The following is a 14,629-nucleotide window of genomic DNA, read 5'->3' on the forward strand; positions in this document are numbered from 1 at the left end:
GGAACCTCTGTTGTGTCTTGCAGAAAGCTGTAAGCACTGTTGTACCTTTCTCATCACCACCTCTGAACACACTGAAGACAGTTTGAACCCAAAATTTCACATTAGGATTCATCCCTCCGTCAAACCTGTTGCCACTTATTTACGGTCCTGTGTAATTTGGGATGCCTCAGCCTTTTCTCCCTTTTTCTCTTCCTTAAGAAAGATTTGTTGACCGCCACCTTTCCACTAAGACCATTTCAGTAAACATTAATGGATCAACCAAAGGTCAAATTGGATCTGTCCAGTTCTATTTCAGGTCTTTGCTGGATTTTTTTTTCTAAATCTTAAAATGCTTGAATAATGATAGCTTAGTGTTATGTGGCTCAAGAAACAAAAACATTCTTCTGAAAGTGGCCAGGTACAAGAACTGGACTGAAAAGGAGTTACATAGCAGCCAATGTCCAAAGAAAATCAGAAAAAATTGTATGCTCAGCTTGCAGTTGTGGGAAAATATATTGCACAAAAAGACCTTAAAATGCATTAATATTGATTTTTAAAACTGTGCTACTCTACTTCAGTTCACTGCAAGATGATCTTAATATTAACATTTATTTGCTAGTTTAGTCCACACAAAATCAAATTCGTGACGTTCTTATAGCTGTGACTGGCATTATTCAGAATCCCAGTCAGGGTTAGAAGCAGTAATTTCAAACTACAGAAAATCATGGTGCCTAAAATCTTCAGTGATTGCCACTTGCCACATGGATCTGGCTTGGATCTCTGTCTTGCCAGTTGTTTCCTCTGACCTGGAAAACTTCAGCTGGCACACTGTACTCCTGATATTTTAATACCCGTGTTTGCAAAACATGGTTCAGTTCTTAACTTTTCACAAACCTTTTTAATCCTTGTGTGAGTCAGTGCAACTTTGGATGTATGTTAGGCTCATTCATAATAATCAAGACTATTTGTTTAGCTTAAGCGCTTTCAAACAGGAACGGCTGCCAGTTATCATTGGTTCTGATTTGAACAGTCACTAATAATACAGACACACCACCCTTGTTTTTTTTAAACACATTGCTTCCACAAATGAGGTACAGGTAAATAAGGACTGCCTACTTCCACTAGAGGGCACCCCGAGCTTTGAAAGTTTTACGCACGCCTACATTTTTTAGTTTTGTTCGTTTATTCCTGAAGCCCCATGGCTCAAAGTGAAAATTTGACTATCTCAAGAATCAAGACGCAACAGGTAAGCGTTTTACTCACGCGCTCGTGCAATAAATAAATAAATAAATAAATCAGAATTAATAAAATCATCTGTGTGCCTTTTCGCCTTTAAAAAATAATTGACCTTTTCTGTGTTATTTGTGACATGAAATGTTTAGATCCTTCTGTTTTCTGCATTTAAAAATGAGTCAGTGCACTTATTATCGTGGGCATTAACACGCTCTTCAAGTCCATCCTGGCTGGATTTGGAGATTTTTAACAGCAACTCCATCTCGCAGCTCAGTCACCTTTTCTCTTCCACAAAGGAGACTCGTTTCTGTTTGGCCTGTGCGTCGCTCGCGGCAGTGATAAACACGGATGTAAGGTGGGGACTGACGGGCTTGTTGCTGCGCAGCTCTCAGGTCAGCTGGTCGCAGCTCAGCCACCACAGCGTGATGTGAGCCAGTCTGCGTGTTGACAGCGGCACTAAAGCAGCAGGACAGGTACAGCACAACACCAGATGCAGCCTGACGCGCGCTCGGAGCGCAGGAATGAATGGACCAGCTGCATGGTTTGTCTGGAAGTGTCTGAAGAAGCCAAGCTGCGATATTGTTGGATATTACTGAAAGCACTTTAATCAGCGACTGGTTGAAGCCCGATTTCCCAACACTTCCCTGCCTCCGGAAAAAAAAAGGCCTCTATATGATGAAGTTTAAGCCCAACCAGACCAGGACGTACGACGTCGAAGGGTTCAAGAGGAGAGCGGCGTGTCTGTGTTTTAAAAACGAAACAGAGGACGAGGTAAGCTGTGAAGTTAAACCATTTGTAGGAGGAGAGGGCTTTTATTAACACGCTCTATTTTTGACACAGTCCCAAATTAACCGCTGTGCCTGACAGTACAGCAGCCTGCTTTATCAGTGTGTGGGGAGCGCGTTCACGTGGCTCGTCTTTAATTGAGGTGTTGGGCAGAGGTGAAGGTTGGAGGGGGGCAAATATTTGACCTGTTACAGGGTGTGTGGCTGCAGCTGGCACTCAACAGGAGATCATCGTTTTTCACGTTCTTGCCAAGGAGGACATCCAGATTACTCATAAAATCATCCCCGTTATCTCTAACGCAGAGCAGTCTCTGCATATATTTCACAGCTATGGGCCTATAAACGCCTCCTGTCATAAATAAAGTAGTGCAGAGTTTGTTTTCCAACACATCAGCTGATGCGGTTTTACTAAATCTACTTTTGCGGAGATACCTCCTGAGACCAGTTGGTTCTACTTTTTGATTCAAATGATGATGCAACCATAAAGCAAATGTTCTCAGCCATTTTACTCACGTGAAAGAAATGTTTGTCTTTAAATTAGAGAGCTGAATATGAGGTTTTAACTTGTTACATGTAATCAGTCGCCTATCATTTTGTCATTCGTGGAAATGTGTAAGTATACAGCACATGTACGTAGGTTCTGATGTATCTCATATAACAAGCACAGACATTGACTGAAACACAAATTATTATTCAGTGATGCTCCAGTTTGGATAAGTAACTTTTAAGTTTGTTAATATTACCGTTGTTTTGTGCTGGGTCTAAATGTGTCTGCCTAGTGACGCAGACTAGCTCTGGGCCACATGTGATAGGATGAGTAGGGGGCTGAGTGGCTGTTACAGTGTGCTAAACTCCAAGTGACCCATCAGTTGCAATTTATAGAAACAAGGTACAGCCACTTGCTATTCCCTGACAGATTTCCTTTCCTGCTCCTTGTGCCTGGGCCCCTACTAGGGGCGCCTCCAGAATTTTTTTCATAGGGGTGGCCGTATGGAGGTCACCAAAAATATTGGGGTGGCACACTACAGAATTTCCAGTTTTATTTTGCTGTTTTCAAATATAGGTTACTTGAAAAATATGACTGGCAAAGAGAGAAAGAAAAGAATTATATGCCTAGTTAGTTTCCTGCTTTTATAGTTGAGTAACACTGAAAATGGGTACATATAAAAACCAAACAAGAGTTGGAAATCCATAATAATCTGTTTTAAGTGACTGACTTAAAGCCCCAACCATCGCTTTAATGAAACAGCAGAGCTGAGCAGAAGCAGCTTATCACTCTCACAGAATGGAGTTAACTTTTAAATTGAAATTTGTATATATATTTTTATTGGATAGAGGTACAGTGGAGAGAAAAGGGGAGATGCACCAGTTATCTGTCCGGGGATAGCCCCCCGCACTCAGTGGCACCTGATGTATGGTTTCACAACATATTGATACGTTATATATTTATTTATTTATTTATTTTTAAATGTCCACAGCCATGTAACCACACATTTCTGTGGAAAAGTCTTGATCCGGAACTGATTTCCTTATATTATATTCCACAAAGCCTGCCTTGTCTTGAGAAAAAGTTCTCCAGGCTTTCTGAAGGTCTGTCAATGTTTTTATTTTGACCGGTTGCATCTGGTATTGATTATTGTAACTGTATCCACACAGACTTCCCTCTAGAGTTCAGCTGGTCCAAAATACTGCTCCTCTTGTCATTACCTGAACCCTTTCCACAGAACATATCACTCCTGTCTTTCAACTGTTTCACTGGCTTCCCTTTAAATCACATTAATTTTAAGTTTCTGCTTCCTACTTGAAAAGGTGCCTATAGATGAAATGTATTCTTCTTATTATTTGCTGATAAATTGTTATTTTTAGACACCAATATAAGTATTTTAGAAGCAGTGAATCCTTAATTAAGGCATTTACTGAGACAAAGGTTACCTTTAAATTTAGCTTGTTTTGAAGTTCAGCCCGTAGAGTTTGGCCGGAGTGGGATCAGACTGTAAAGCTGTCGGGGTTCTGCCCACTCCAAACGCTTCCTCACTTTCCCCCGATCGTGTTTGGTGCCTGTCGGGGTCATTAACCTCCTCTCCTAAGCTCTTTGTTTTGATACAGAGAGGTAACTGCTGATCTGGTGGTTTTTGGAAAGCCTGTTGTCTGTGTGCGAGTAGCTGTGTCTGTACAAGTGCCTACGTGCTTCACATGGCGTTTGTGTGAAATTGCGCATGCATGTGTACGTTGTGTGGATTTGTGTCACTGAGGCAACTTGCGGTGTTTCTACAGACCCCTGGACCCTGCACGGATTAGTTTAATAGGTATGAGGTGTGTCACTTGGAATACAGAACCAGCTAAAATAACTGGCCTTCCTCTTTGTGGCTTAATGTGAGTAGCCATAGAAAGCAGAAGCCATGATGTGGGGTAAACACATACATTTGATTTTAACTAAGATTTTGGCAACACATTGGCATGGCTAAATGAATTAGCTCACTGAGCAGAGTAAATGCGTAGAGAGATGTGTCTGCTGTGGAAGAGTATGAACTCAGACATTGAAGTGACTTTTACCTTAATAACTTAGTATTTTATTCACTCATAGATATGGACAGAGTTGCACTGTTAAAAATAAATCACATGGTTTCTAGAGAGTTTGTAAATAAAGGAGCAGAGTGAGAAAGTGTTACACTCATATAACACTGGGTATATATCACCCATGTATATTGGATGATAAATGATATTAAGCATTTATTACCCAAAGAGATCAGCTTTGATGGTATGAAGATGTTATCATTAGGCGCTTCACAAAGTTGCTTCCATTTTTGAGCGTTAGCAGAAAGATCTTACCAGTGGGGAAACCTCTGCTGTGACAGCTGCGTTTAATGCGGAAAGGGTTGATTCGACTGGGGTTTTTAACACACGTGAGTGTTAGCCATGACTGGAGAGTGAGTTGGCTGCCCTGTGTTAAGGTTTCAGAAGGCAGTCCTACATGAACTCAATGTGGGTCAGTGATGCCGGATTGGGTTTAAGGTCAAGTAACTGCGTCATCAAAACACCAAACTGCATTGGCTGGACGGCAGTTAAAAATAGTGTGCAGCTTTAGGATATTTCTTTGGGTTAGAACGTTGATTCGTACTTCTTCAAACGCAGTGGGATTAACTATAACATTTGATGTTGGTACTACTCAAAACCTAAACCTGGCCGTACTGTAAATAGACTCCAGATTATGAATTATCTTTCATTAAAAGCAATGACAACTATAAACAGGCCGATACATGAATCATTACATTAGTTGATCTCATTCATCTATTTTAATTATGTGCCAAAGAGTGTGACACGCAGAGAAGCATCATCCGCACAGCGCTCATGTTGCATTAAGTAAATGAAGTGAATGACCGGAATGATATGCGAGATGTTCGATATGCGTCTGCTGAATGACGAGCAGTTCGTTTGGCCACCGTGTCCGTGCTGACGGACGCTGAACTCGGGCATGCTGTTGCTGTGCTTTTTGCACCCCAACCTCAGTAGCAGAGGCCTGACGGAGGGCTCTCTCTCCTTGGCAGGTGCTGTTGGTGAGCAGCAGTCGCCATCCAGACCAGTGGATCGTGCCAGGAGGGGGAATGGAGCCTGATGAGGAGCCCTGTGGAGCTGCTGTCAGGGAGGTGTATGAAGAGGTGAATTGATTGTTCATTAATTAAACCCATAAAGGGAATATGTGTTTTTGTTGAAGGACATTTAAAGCTCATCTTGGATGTTGACTGCCTTTTATACCGTTCTCTGTCAAGATGATCTTACACTGCTTTAATAATGTTGAAGTCCGGGCTCTGAGGGGGCAAATCCATGACTGATGGTATTTCATTGTTTGTTTTCATATCCAGGTATGATTTTACTGCACTGGCAGTGTGTTTGGGTTCATTTTCATGTCATGTATTACATGGTGAATCTGAATCTACCATGTTAAACAGATTGCCACTAACTGCTGTAGATACATTTTTTTTAGGTGTAAACTTGTCCAGTTTTCTCTATTTATTAGTGTAAAAAGGCTGTTTTGTATTTTTCAAGCTGTGCTATCATTTTTCATAAACTAAAGAAATGCGTACAAATGATTTTGTTTTTGCGAATGGACACGAAGTGGCTAAAGATACAATTAAAAATGGGATCTTTGCTAAGTTGCCTGTTATTTGCCTTTTCTATGCTTGAATTATTCACAGGTTTGCCTTAACAAACCAAAAACTTTCATATGAAAATGATGAGGTACAAGAAGCTGACTTAAAATGAGTGAAAAAGCAACTAATGTCCAAACAAACAAACAAAAAATCCTTCGAATAAAGCCTGGAGAACTATTGGTCAAAACCACTTTTTAGGACTTGGAAATCAAAATGTAAAGAACTGAGAGGTGGCTCCAGACTTTTGCATAATCACCTCTCACAGAGACAGTGTTATTTTCCATGCAGAGCACAATATAAACAGCAGCATTCCAAAGTTTCCTTGAGATTAGTAACCATTTTTGGCTCCATTAATATTGGAAGTGACACAAAGTTATCATAGTGTTAAAAAATAATAAGGATAGGGAATTTTATCAGTTGTCAGCTGATAATGTTTATTGGTTTTCCGAGGAATTATCTCATTATTTAAGTGGAAGATAAAAAAAAATCATGACATTTCATGACTTTGAATACTGGGGGCCTAATTTCCATGTCAGTATCATATATTCTGATTGCAATGTATGCATCATGTGCTCAAAGGACAGACACATTAAACTGACAGTGAAATCAGTAAATCTTTGTCAGAAGTGTCATCGCTGTTCACAGTACAAGTCGCTCCTGTTGTTCTACCAGCCAAAAATCCAGATCAGAAGTAGAAATATGTGACAGTGATGCATGGATAGCCAGCTTATCATGCTGTGGTTTAAGAAAGGAGGCTGCTGGTGGCTGGCCAGATTGTTCACAGCAAAGTGAGCTGTGAACTTCTGACATGGATAGCAGTGTGCTGACAGCTTTGAAGTACGGCAGTGACATTTAGGAAGGGGTTCCAGTTGCCCACATCCTGCGCCTCACGGAGCTGACGCGGATCAGGATAAAGGCGATTCAAAGCGGATTGAACCTCATTTGTTAATTTTTATTTGTGCATAAATTTGTAAAGCCTTGTAGGCCGTTGTGTGCATTTTAATGTGCTTTTTTTTAAAGAAGTCTGGAAGACATTACAGCAATGACCGAGATGTCTGTTATGGTTTGATACTGTAAATGATAGCTGTGTCCTAACTGTGTACTATACTTGAACTAAGCCCCCTGTCTCGTGTTTCTGTCATTTAGACTATGTTTATGTCTACCTGGGATCATATATGACGCGAATCCAAGTGATCTCGCTGCACAGTGTGTTGAAAGGACAGTTTCATCTGAATATTTTAGATTATGACTTGTGGACAATCACTTTTAATAATATTGCATGACTCTGATTTATCTGTGCAGGCTGGTGTAAAGGGAAAGCTCGGCAGACTGCTTGGGATTTTCGAGGTATGTTATGAAAAATTGTAATTTGTAATCATGTCACGATACATAGTGCTGTATAAAATCATCCTACTGCCGCACCTAGCGTTTTTGTATGTCTGTGGTCAGACAATCAACTTGTTTAGTTCATGGAGTTTCTATAAAAGAAATGGTACGGCTAATCACAGTTTTTGCCTTTTTTAATGAAGGCTTTGCACGCACTGCGTTGGTGGTTTGTCAGAAAAACATAAATTCATTTTCTCTTCATGTAAACCTTTGCAGCACAATCAAGACAGAAAGCACAGGACTTATGTCTACACCCTCGTGGTGACGGAGATGCTGGAAGACTGGGAAGACTCTGTGAACATTGGTATGCCTCTGTGTCCCTCTTTGTCTTATTATAGTATCTTATTCTAGCAGCCAAGGGTCACAAAACTAAGTTACAAGGGGAAAAGAGTGAAAAATATTCCTGTGGTAACAAGATGTTTGAGGGTTTTTTTTTTGTGTGTGTGTGTTTTCCTTTTTACGGGCATCCCTCATATGCATGTTTTTTGAGATCCTGTGATTTATTAATAAAAACCCAAAACAAAAGCAAACAAAAGGTTTTAGCAACTTTTTGCATTACATGTTCTGTTTCAGGGTTGAGTTTCGGGGCTTTCAGTCTATTCGTTCAAGATCTTGGCTTAGGATCATACATTGGCAAGGTTTTTTTTTTTTTTTTTACCGGAATCACTTGCTCACATTAAACATGCCTCAACTAAGTGCTTAGGTTACAAATTTTGATTCGCATAAATGTGAAAGGGATTATAAACTCATATATAGCATTAGTCTTCAGATAATCTACTGCCTTTGAAGGTGGCACACATAAGATGACTTCATAAGCAGAATGAAGAGGAACAAAACACAACGAGGAATGTGTAACAGCTCCACTGATTCATTTGATCTAAATCAGGGATGGCAAACTCATTTTACACCGAGGGCCACATACAGCTTTGATCTTGAATGGGGCGGAAGACTGAAACCCCCACTTCCAATCCACTTAAGGAAGTTTAACTACACATTAAATCCCTCAGATGTCTTAATACTAAAAAAGAAGTGCAATTTCAAAAGTTCGTCATTTAGAAAGAACTGAGATGAAGAAATGTTTCTGTTACTGTGGACCCATTGTAAAAAAAAAAAACCCCAGAAATTTCTATTGTAGATAAAAACAGGAACTTTTCGATTAATTATCTTTTACTTTGGTGTAATATGAATGGCATGGGAGCAGGTCTTTTTCAGTAGGAAATAAAGTAAAACTTATTAAAAAGCAGATAATAGTCCACAGTTTAAGCCATCCTTCACATTTTCCAAAACCATCAAGTGGGCTGGATTGAAATCCTTACCCAGCCGATTCTGGCTCCCGGGCATTAGGTTTGACACCCCTGATCTAAAATTCTTAACAGAACAATTGGACAATTGAACATGTCTGCCCATGTGTCTGTTTTATGGAAAACATGAATAACAGATTCATGAGCTGAGTAGCAGTTTCCCAGATTATCTCTTTCACAATGGCTGTATTGTCTTTTTGCCTTTTCCTCCATCCTGTGTTGGCTGACTGTCAAAATAAAATGACATGCAACTGTGCTCATAACTTTCCGCAGGGCAGTTCAACACTTCATTTAGCTGTAGATTTTATTTTTATTTTTTCACAAATTCAGCCTGAATTGTAAATAAACTGGTTTAAATTGATTTATATTAGCATACCTGTTCAACTGCTCATTAATGCTCATCTAATCAACCAATCAGATGGCAGCAACCAAGTGCATTTAGGCACGTGGGCATGGTCAGGATGACCTGCTGAAGTTCAAACCGAGCATCAGAATGGGGAGCTAACGTGATTTTTTTTTCTTTCTTTCTTTTTTTTTTAAAGTGATTTGAATGTATTGTGGTTGTTGATGTCAGGTGGATCTGAGTATTTCAGAAGCTGCTGATCTGCTGGGATTGTTCCACACAGCCATCTCTAGACTTTACAGCTAAAAAGTGGCACTCAGCCAGTCAGCTAAGAACAGAAAAGGCTACAATTCACTCAGGTTCACCAAAAGTAGACAACATGAGATTGGAAAAACATCTGGTCTAATGAGTCTTAATTTCTGCGGGCAGCAGGGTCAAAATTTGACATGAACACCATGAAAGCACTGATCCATTCTACCTTGTGTCAGCAGTTCAGGCTCCTGCTGGTGGTGTAAATGTGTGGGAGATATTTCCTCATCACGTTTACCCCTTGATACCAACTGAGCGTCGTTTGAATCAATGCCACAAAGGGTTTAGGCAGTTCTGAAGACAAAGGGGGTCCAGCCTGGTACTAGCCTGGTGTGACTGATAAAGCTGCTGGTAGGTGTATGTTGTGATTACATGTAGGTCAGACATTAAGTATGCTCGAATGGAGATCTCTAATATAGCAAGCGGTTCGTTACACGTCGCCAAAATCTATGTTGACTTTAAGTTAACATAGAATGTTTTTCTAAACTGTAACGCATATAAGGTGGATGTATATGTTTAGATATGTTTTCATGGTTGTTTTCACTGTCTGATATTTTAAATGGAATACTTTTCCCGGGATTGAGTAACTTGTAAACTATTTCTAACTGGACTGGAAAATGTGGTTGTGGCCGTTTACTCCCTTCACCCACAGAAGTAAGAGTTCAGCCTGTTCATAAGGGGGAGGAGTGTTTGCTGTGCCCAGCTGTTTTCCAGTTATCATCACTCACCACAGCACCCCCCTTACTTGTCCTCTTTTGCCCTACACGAGGGTTGCGACTGAACAGAAAGGGTTTACTACTACAGGTTGAATTGACTCCCTCGCCTCCTTAAATGCTGGTAGTGGTGGCGCTCTTCAGGGTGCCAACATGAAGTGAAGGCATCATCCTCCTCCTCATTATCACACCAGGCTCCAGTTATCACAGAGCATGGCAAATTCCTTTAGCAAAGTGCTGGAATTGAATGGGAGGAGATGAGTTTGAATAAAGTATAAATAATTTCCAGCTGTCGCTTTGCTGGACAGATCATTTTTATGGAAGATACTTTTTTTAGGAAGGGTTTAGGGCTGTCTGAAGTATGCCCATGTCCACACCGACACCCACTGGTGCCATGACATGCACAGTTTATTTTTGTGCGTGGTGTATAAAATGATCCTTTAGTTATCCTTTCATTCAGCAGTCTCACTCAGCACTTATTTAGGCTCTCTGTGACAAATTATACAATGTTTGCTTAATGGTGGCGTGCCCTTTGGAGCATTTTAAATACAATTAACACACAGTGTGGTTTGCTTTGTGGATATTAGTATCCAAAATTTGTTCAAGAAGTCTTTGCTCAGTTTAAAAATAGTATTATATTTCTATGTTTGCACCTATGGACTGGGTTCAGTCTGAGTCTCCTCCATTTTCAATCTCATGCATTTTGAGCACTACCTGACCCTAATCATCTAAACACTGAGTCTTTGCAGTATGCACGCTCCTTTCCTTAATCTTTGCCACAGCTAGTTCCTGCTAACTCTGCCTTGTTTGTATTTTGGATACTTTGCCCTTTCCTGTTTTCTGCCTTGTGCCTTTTTTGGATTTGTTTGTTACGCTGATTTCCTGTGTACGACCCATAGTGCTCAAATCAAGAGCTTCATTATGGGCCTTTTATCTTTTTTTTCTTTCTGATTTGTGCCTCATCTTCTCCACTGTGCAAGTTATTTTCACTGTATCACGCTAAGAAATGTTTTAGTTGCTTAAATGCATCTGAAGGACACGGAAGAGAGGAGGTTTGTCTGAGGAGCAATTATCTAGGATTCACCGGTGTGTCATTGTGTATCTTTCTCTGAAGAGTTTTTACCTGCTACCAGTTAAACTTCTGGGGTATTGATCTGGTCAGTTAAGTAAATGGATTCTTCAAAGCGCTCTATACAACATGCCACATTCACCCATACACATCCATTCTCACAAGCACTTTCTCTATACTTAGTGCTTTCTAACTACATTCAGACACATTCATACTCCGATGGATGCATCGGAGAGCAACTTGAGGTTAGTATCTTGCCCAAGGATACTTGGCATGCAGACTTGAAGGAGCCAGGGATCGAACCACGAACCTTCCGATCAGTAGGTGCTCTACCACCTGAGCTTCAGCCACTCTGCTGATTTGGTGTTATTGAAATTAATAACTAGAGGTAAACTAGAGGGGCAACAATGAGACAACTAACAAAACAGGAATGATCCACATTCTTTCCCTCCATTGGCTAGGGTCAGTGTCACTACCGGCAGCATGCGGTGATGCCTGGACTCGGACTCTAGCGGGTCAGGGTTCCTCATGGTGCAATAGTAAGAGTATGCAGGCAGTTCCTGGTGGACGAAGGAACTGATACATGTGACTGGGCCCCATGCTTGTCTGACCTAAATCCACTCGAACACTTCTGGGACATTATGTTTCAGTCCATCCGATGCTGGCAGGTTGCATCTCAGACTGTGCAGGAGCTGATGTGCTGGTCCAACTTGTGAGAAGATCCCCCAGGACACCATCTGCTGTGCACACATTGTCAGGCATGCATACAAGCATGTGGGGGCCATACAAATTACGGAGTTCTATTTTGAGTTGCTGCAGTGACATTTCGGGAAAATAGAAATGACACCCCCACTTTGATGTGGGGGTGTCTTGAATTGAGCCCTCTGTACGTTGATAATTTTCATTTCCATCAAACGATATGGCATGCTTTCATTCCTAACACATTACCCAGTCCATATCAGTATAGATGTGCGGCATGATTTTTTTTCTCTGATGTGTTTTCAGAGTGTTCTTTAATATTTTTTTAAAAGTATATAGCTCGCCAAGATCATAACATGATATCAACTGCCTTAAAATGACAGTTGTGAAACAAAGATGTGTCATTTTGTTAACAGCCCGTTGCCTCATCTCCTCTCTCCTCATCTTTCTTCCTCTCCTCCTGTGATCACATTTCTGGTGGGAGGGACCAAGATGCAAGGAGATGAGGAAAGGAATCAAGGATGTGCCAACTGAGAAATGAGCAGAAGGGATGGACGAGCTTATGGTTTCCTGTGACCTAATATCTGAAATGTTGCAATCATATGCTGAGAAATGTTTTGTTTCTTGTTCCTTGTTTAGATTACCTTAATCAAGACCTTATTGTGATCTTTTAAGAATATTTATCAATATCATATTAGCAGTTATGCCTCTATCAGGATGGACGTGTTACGGACTTAAAACAATTTCCCACACATTGTATTGAAGTGTCATTAAGCACAACACTGATCGTGTGAGCCACATGCAAACAATTCAACTTTACTTGAATCTCTTCACAGGAAGGAAGAGGAAGTGGTTCAAGGTCGATGAAGCCATAAGGGTGCTACAGAGCCACAAGCCTGTCCATGCAGAGTACCTACACAGACTTAAGGGCACCTGTAATCCCACCTGCACTCCCATGTGTGGCCCAGCTAACGGCAATGGCCTGAGCTCCCACATGACAGATGATGACGCACCCCACTATGCTGTTTGCTCCACACACTGCTCAGACCTAGTCAGCAGATAGGAGCCATAATGGCAGAGAGCAGGTCTTCTGAGAGGAAATGAATTTTCAGCTGAACTTCTTGAGACTGATTTGAAGTGACACTGAAAATGTTTTTCAAATGTATTTAAGACCTTTTTTTAATGTATTATTTTTTTTAATTCCTGTAAAGCATTTCCTTTTCAACTTTAGGCAGACTGCAGTGCACTGATTATGCAATATAAAGGCCTGTTTAGTCTTAGATGTTGTATATTTGACTGGCGGCACACACTGTGTGCTGGTGATTTCCTGGAGGCGGTATGGGGAAGTGTTGGCTCCTGGAGGAAGCCTTATTCCCACAGTGACTCAGTGCCAAACAATGTGCCTCTGCAAGATGTTTGAAAAAGAGTAGCTGCAAGTCTATGGATGGACTTTACAAACTGCTACCTTGGGAAGTTTGTGAGGAATTCTGTTAAAAGAGATGAGGTAAAGTCTGCAACAAGTGTGGACAGCATTGTTATTACTTCCTCAGCGCACACAGTATCATCTCTAAGCACTAGTGACACTGAACAAGCCTTAAATCATGTGTGTATATATTTGAATGCTGTCAATGTGAGTGAAAACTGAGTAAATTAGAGAAAAACTTCTATATAGTGAACTGAATCAAACATGAAATGGCACATATCCTCAGAAAAACTATAATCTAGTGCATTATAGCAAATGTTTTATATAGTGTATCTGCAGAGATGCCTTAGAAGAGTCTGACAAATGCTGCACAAAGTCTCCCATTAAGTGCCTTCATAAACACAAAGTAAATGAACAGAACAAATCAAGCCTTATACATGCTGTCAAAACAACCCAGTTTTTGGAAGCTGGGCTCCATAGGACATTAAGAAAAATGTGGGTTTGCTTTTACGACGGAGGGTGCACAGTGACTGAATTTATGTTCCGCTGGGAAACATGGACTGAAAAGTATGACAGGAATTATGGTCGCCTGATTCTATTTGATGCTTTGCTTTAAACTTTAATCCAGTTTCTTCACAAGTTAATATTATTGTTTTTATTTATTGCTTTTTAATTGTCCACATTTAGGCTTTTGCTTCAGAACATAATCATATATTTATATATATTTTTAAAAGTAAGTTTTTCATCTTTTTTCTCCCTGTGATTAGTTTGGGCTTAGTGTTTGGACTATACCATTAATACCAGGCTGTAGACTACTCCCCCTGGTGGCAATGGTACAGTCCAACCACAAGCACAAAGCATAGAAATGGAAAATTAAGTATGTATGCAAAGAAGGAAAAAAACTGAAGCAAACCCCCAAACGTGCACAGTTAAAAATCAAACTGAGAGTCGTTTATTTTTGGAGAAATAAACTGTGGCTCGTGGAAATCCGTTTCTTTATGTGATTATTTTTGATGGTATTTGCTTCAAAGCGTTGTATTGTGCATGGAAGTCCTTTAACACCTAGGGAAAAAAAGCTCAAATATGGTCATAATTTAACTTCCTAGGCTACCATTGGCAGGAAAGCCCATCTAACATCTTTCCTCATTATCCATGTGTGACTGGGATATTCTGTTGTGTTCAAAATATTTAAATAAACACAGTTTAAAGATAATTACTATTGTGACACATTTTTATTGAGT

At 40.4% G+C, this 14,629-nt stretch overlaps 1 protein-coding gene across 1 annotated transcript; it reads left to right on the plus strand.

Moving 5' to 3' along the window:
• Nucleotides 1-1,638: 1,638 nt before the first annotated feature.
• Nucleotides 1,639-14,563, plus strand: nudt4a (nudix (nucleoside diphosphate linked moiety X)-type motif 4a). The gene is made up of 5 exons (XM_063481184.1): nucleotides 1,639-1,983; nucleotides 5,543-5,653; nucleotides 7,448-7,492; nucleotides 7,748-7,835; nucleotides 12,802-14,563. The coding sequence occupies exons 1-5, from the start codon at nucleotides 1,885-1,887 to the stop codon at nucleotides 13,026-13,028; spliced, it is 570 nt and encodes a 189-aa protein (XP_063337254.1). The 5' UTR covers nucleotides 1,639-1,884; the 3' UTR covers nucleotides 13,029-14,563.
• The last annotated feature ends 66 nt before the right edge of the window (nucleotides 14,564-14,629 follow it).

The sequence above is a fragment of the Pelmatolapia mariae genome, linkage group LG7 (genome assembly GCF_036321145.2).
Source record: "Pelmatolapia mariae isolate MD_Pm_ZW linkage group LG7, Pm_UMD_F_2, whole genome shotgun sequence".
Classification (NCBI taxonomy): domain Eukaryota; kingdom Metazoa; phylum Chordata; class Actinopteri; order Cichliformes; family Cichlidae; genus Pelmatolapia; species Pelmatolapia mariae.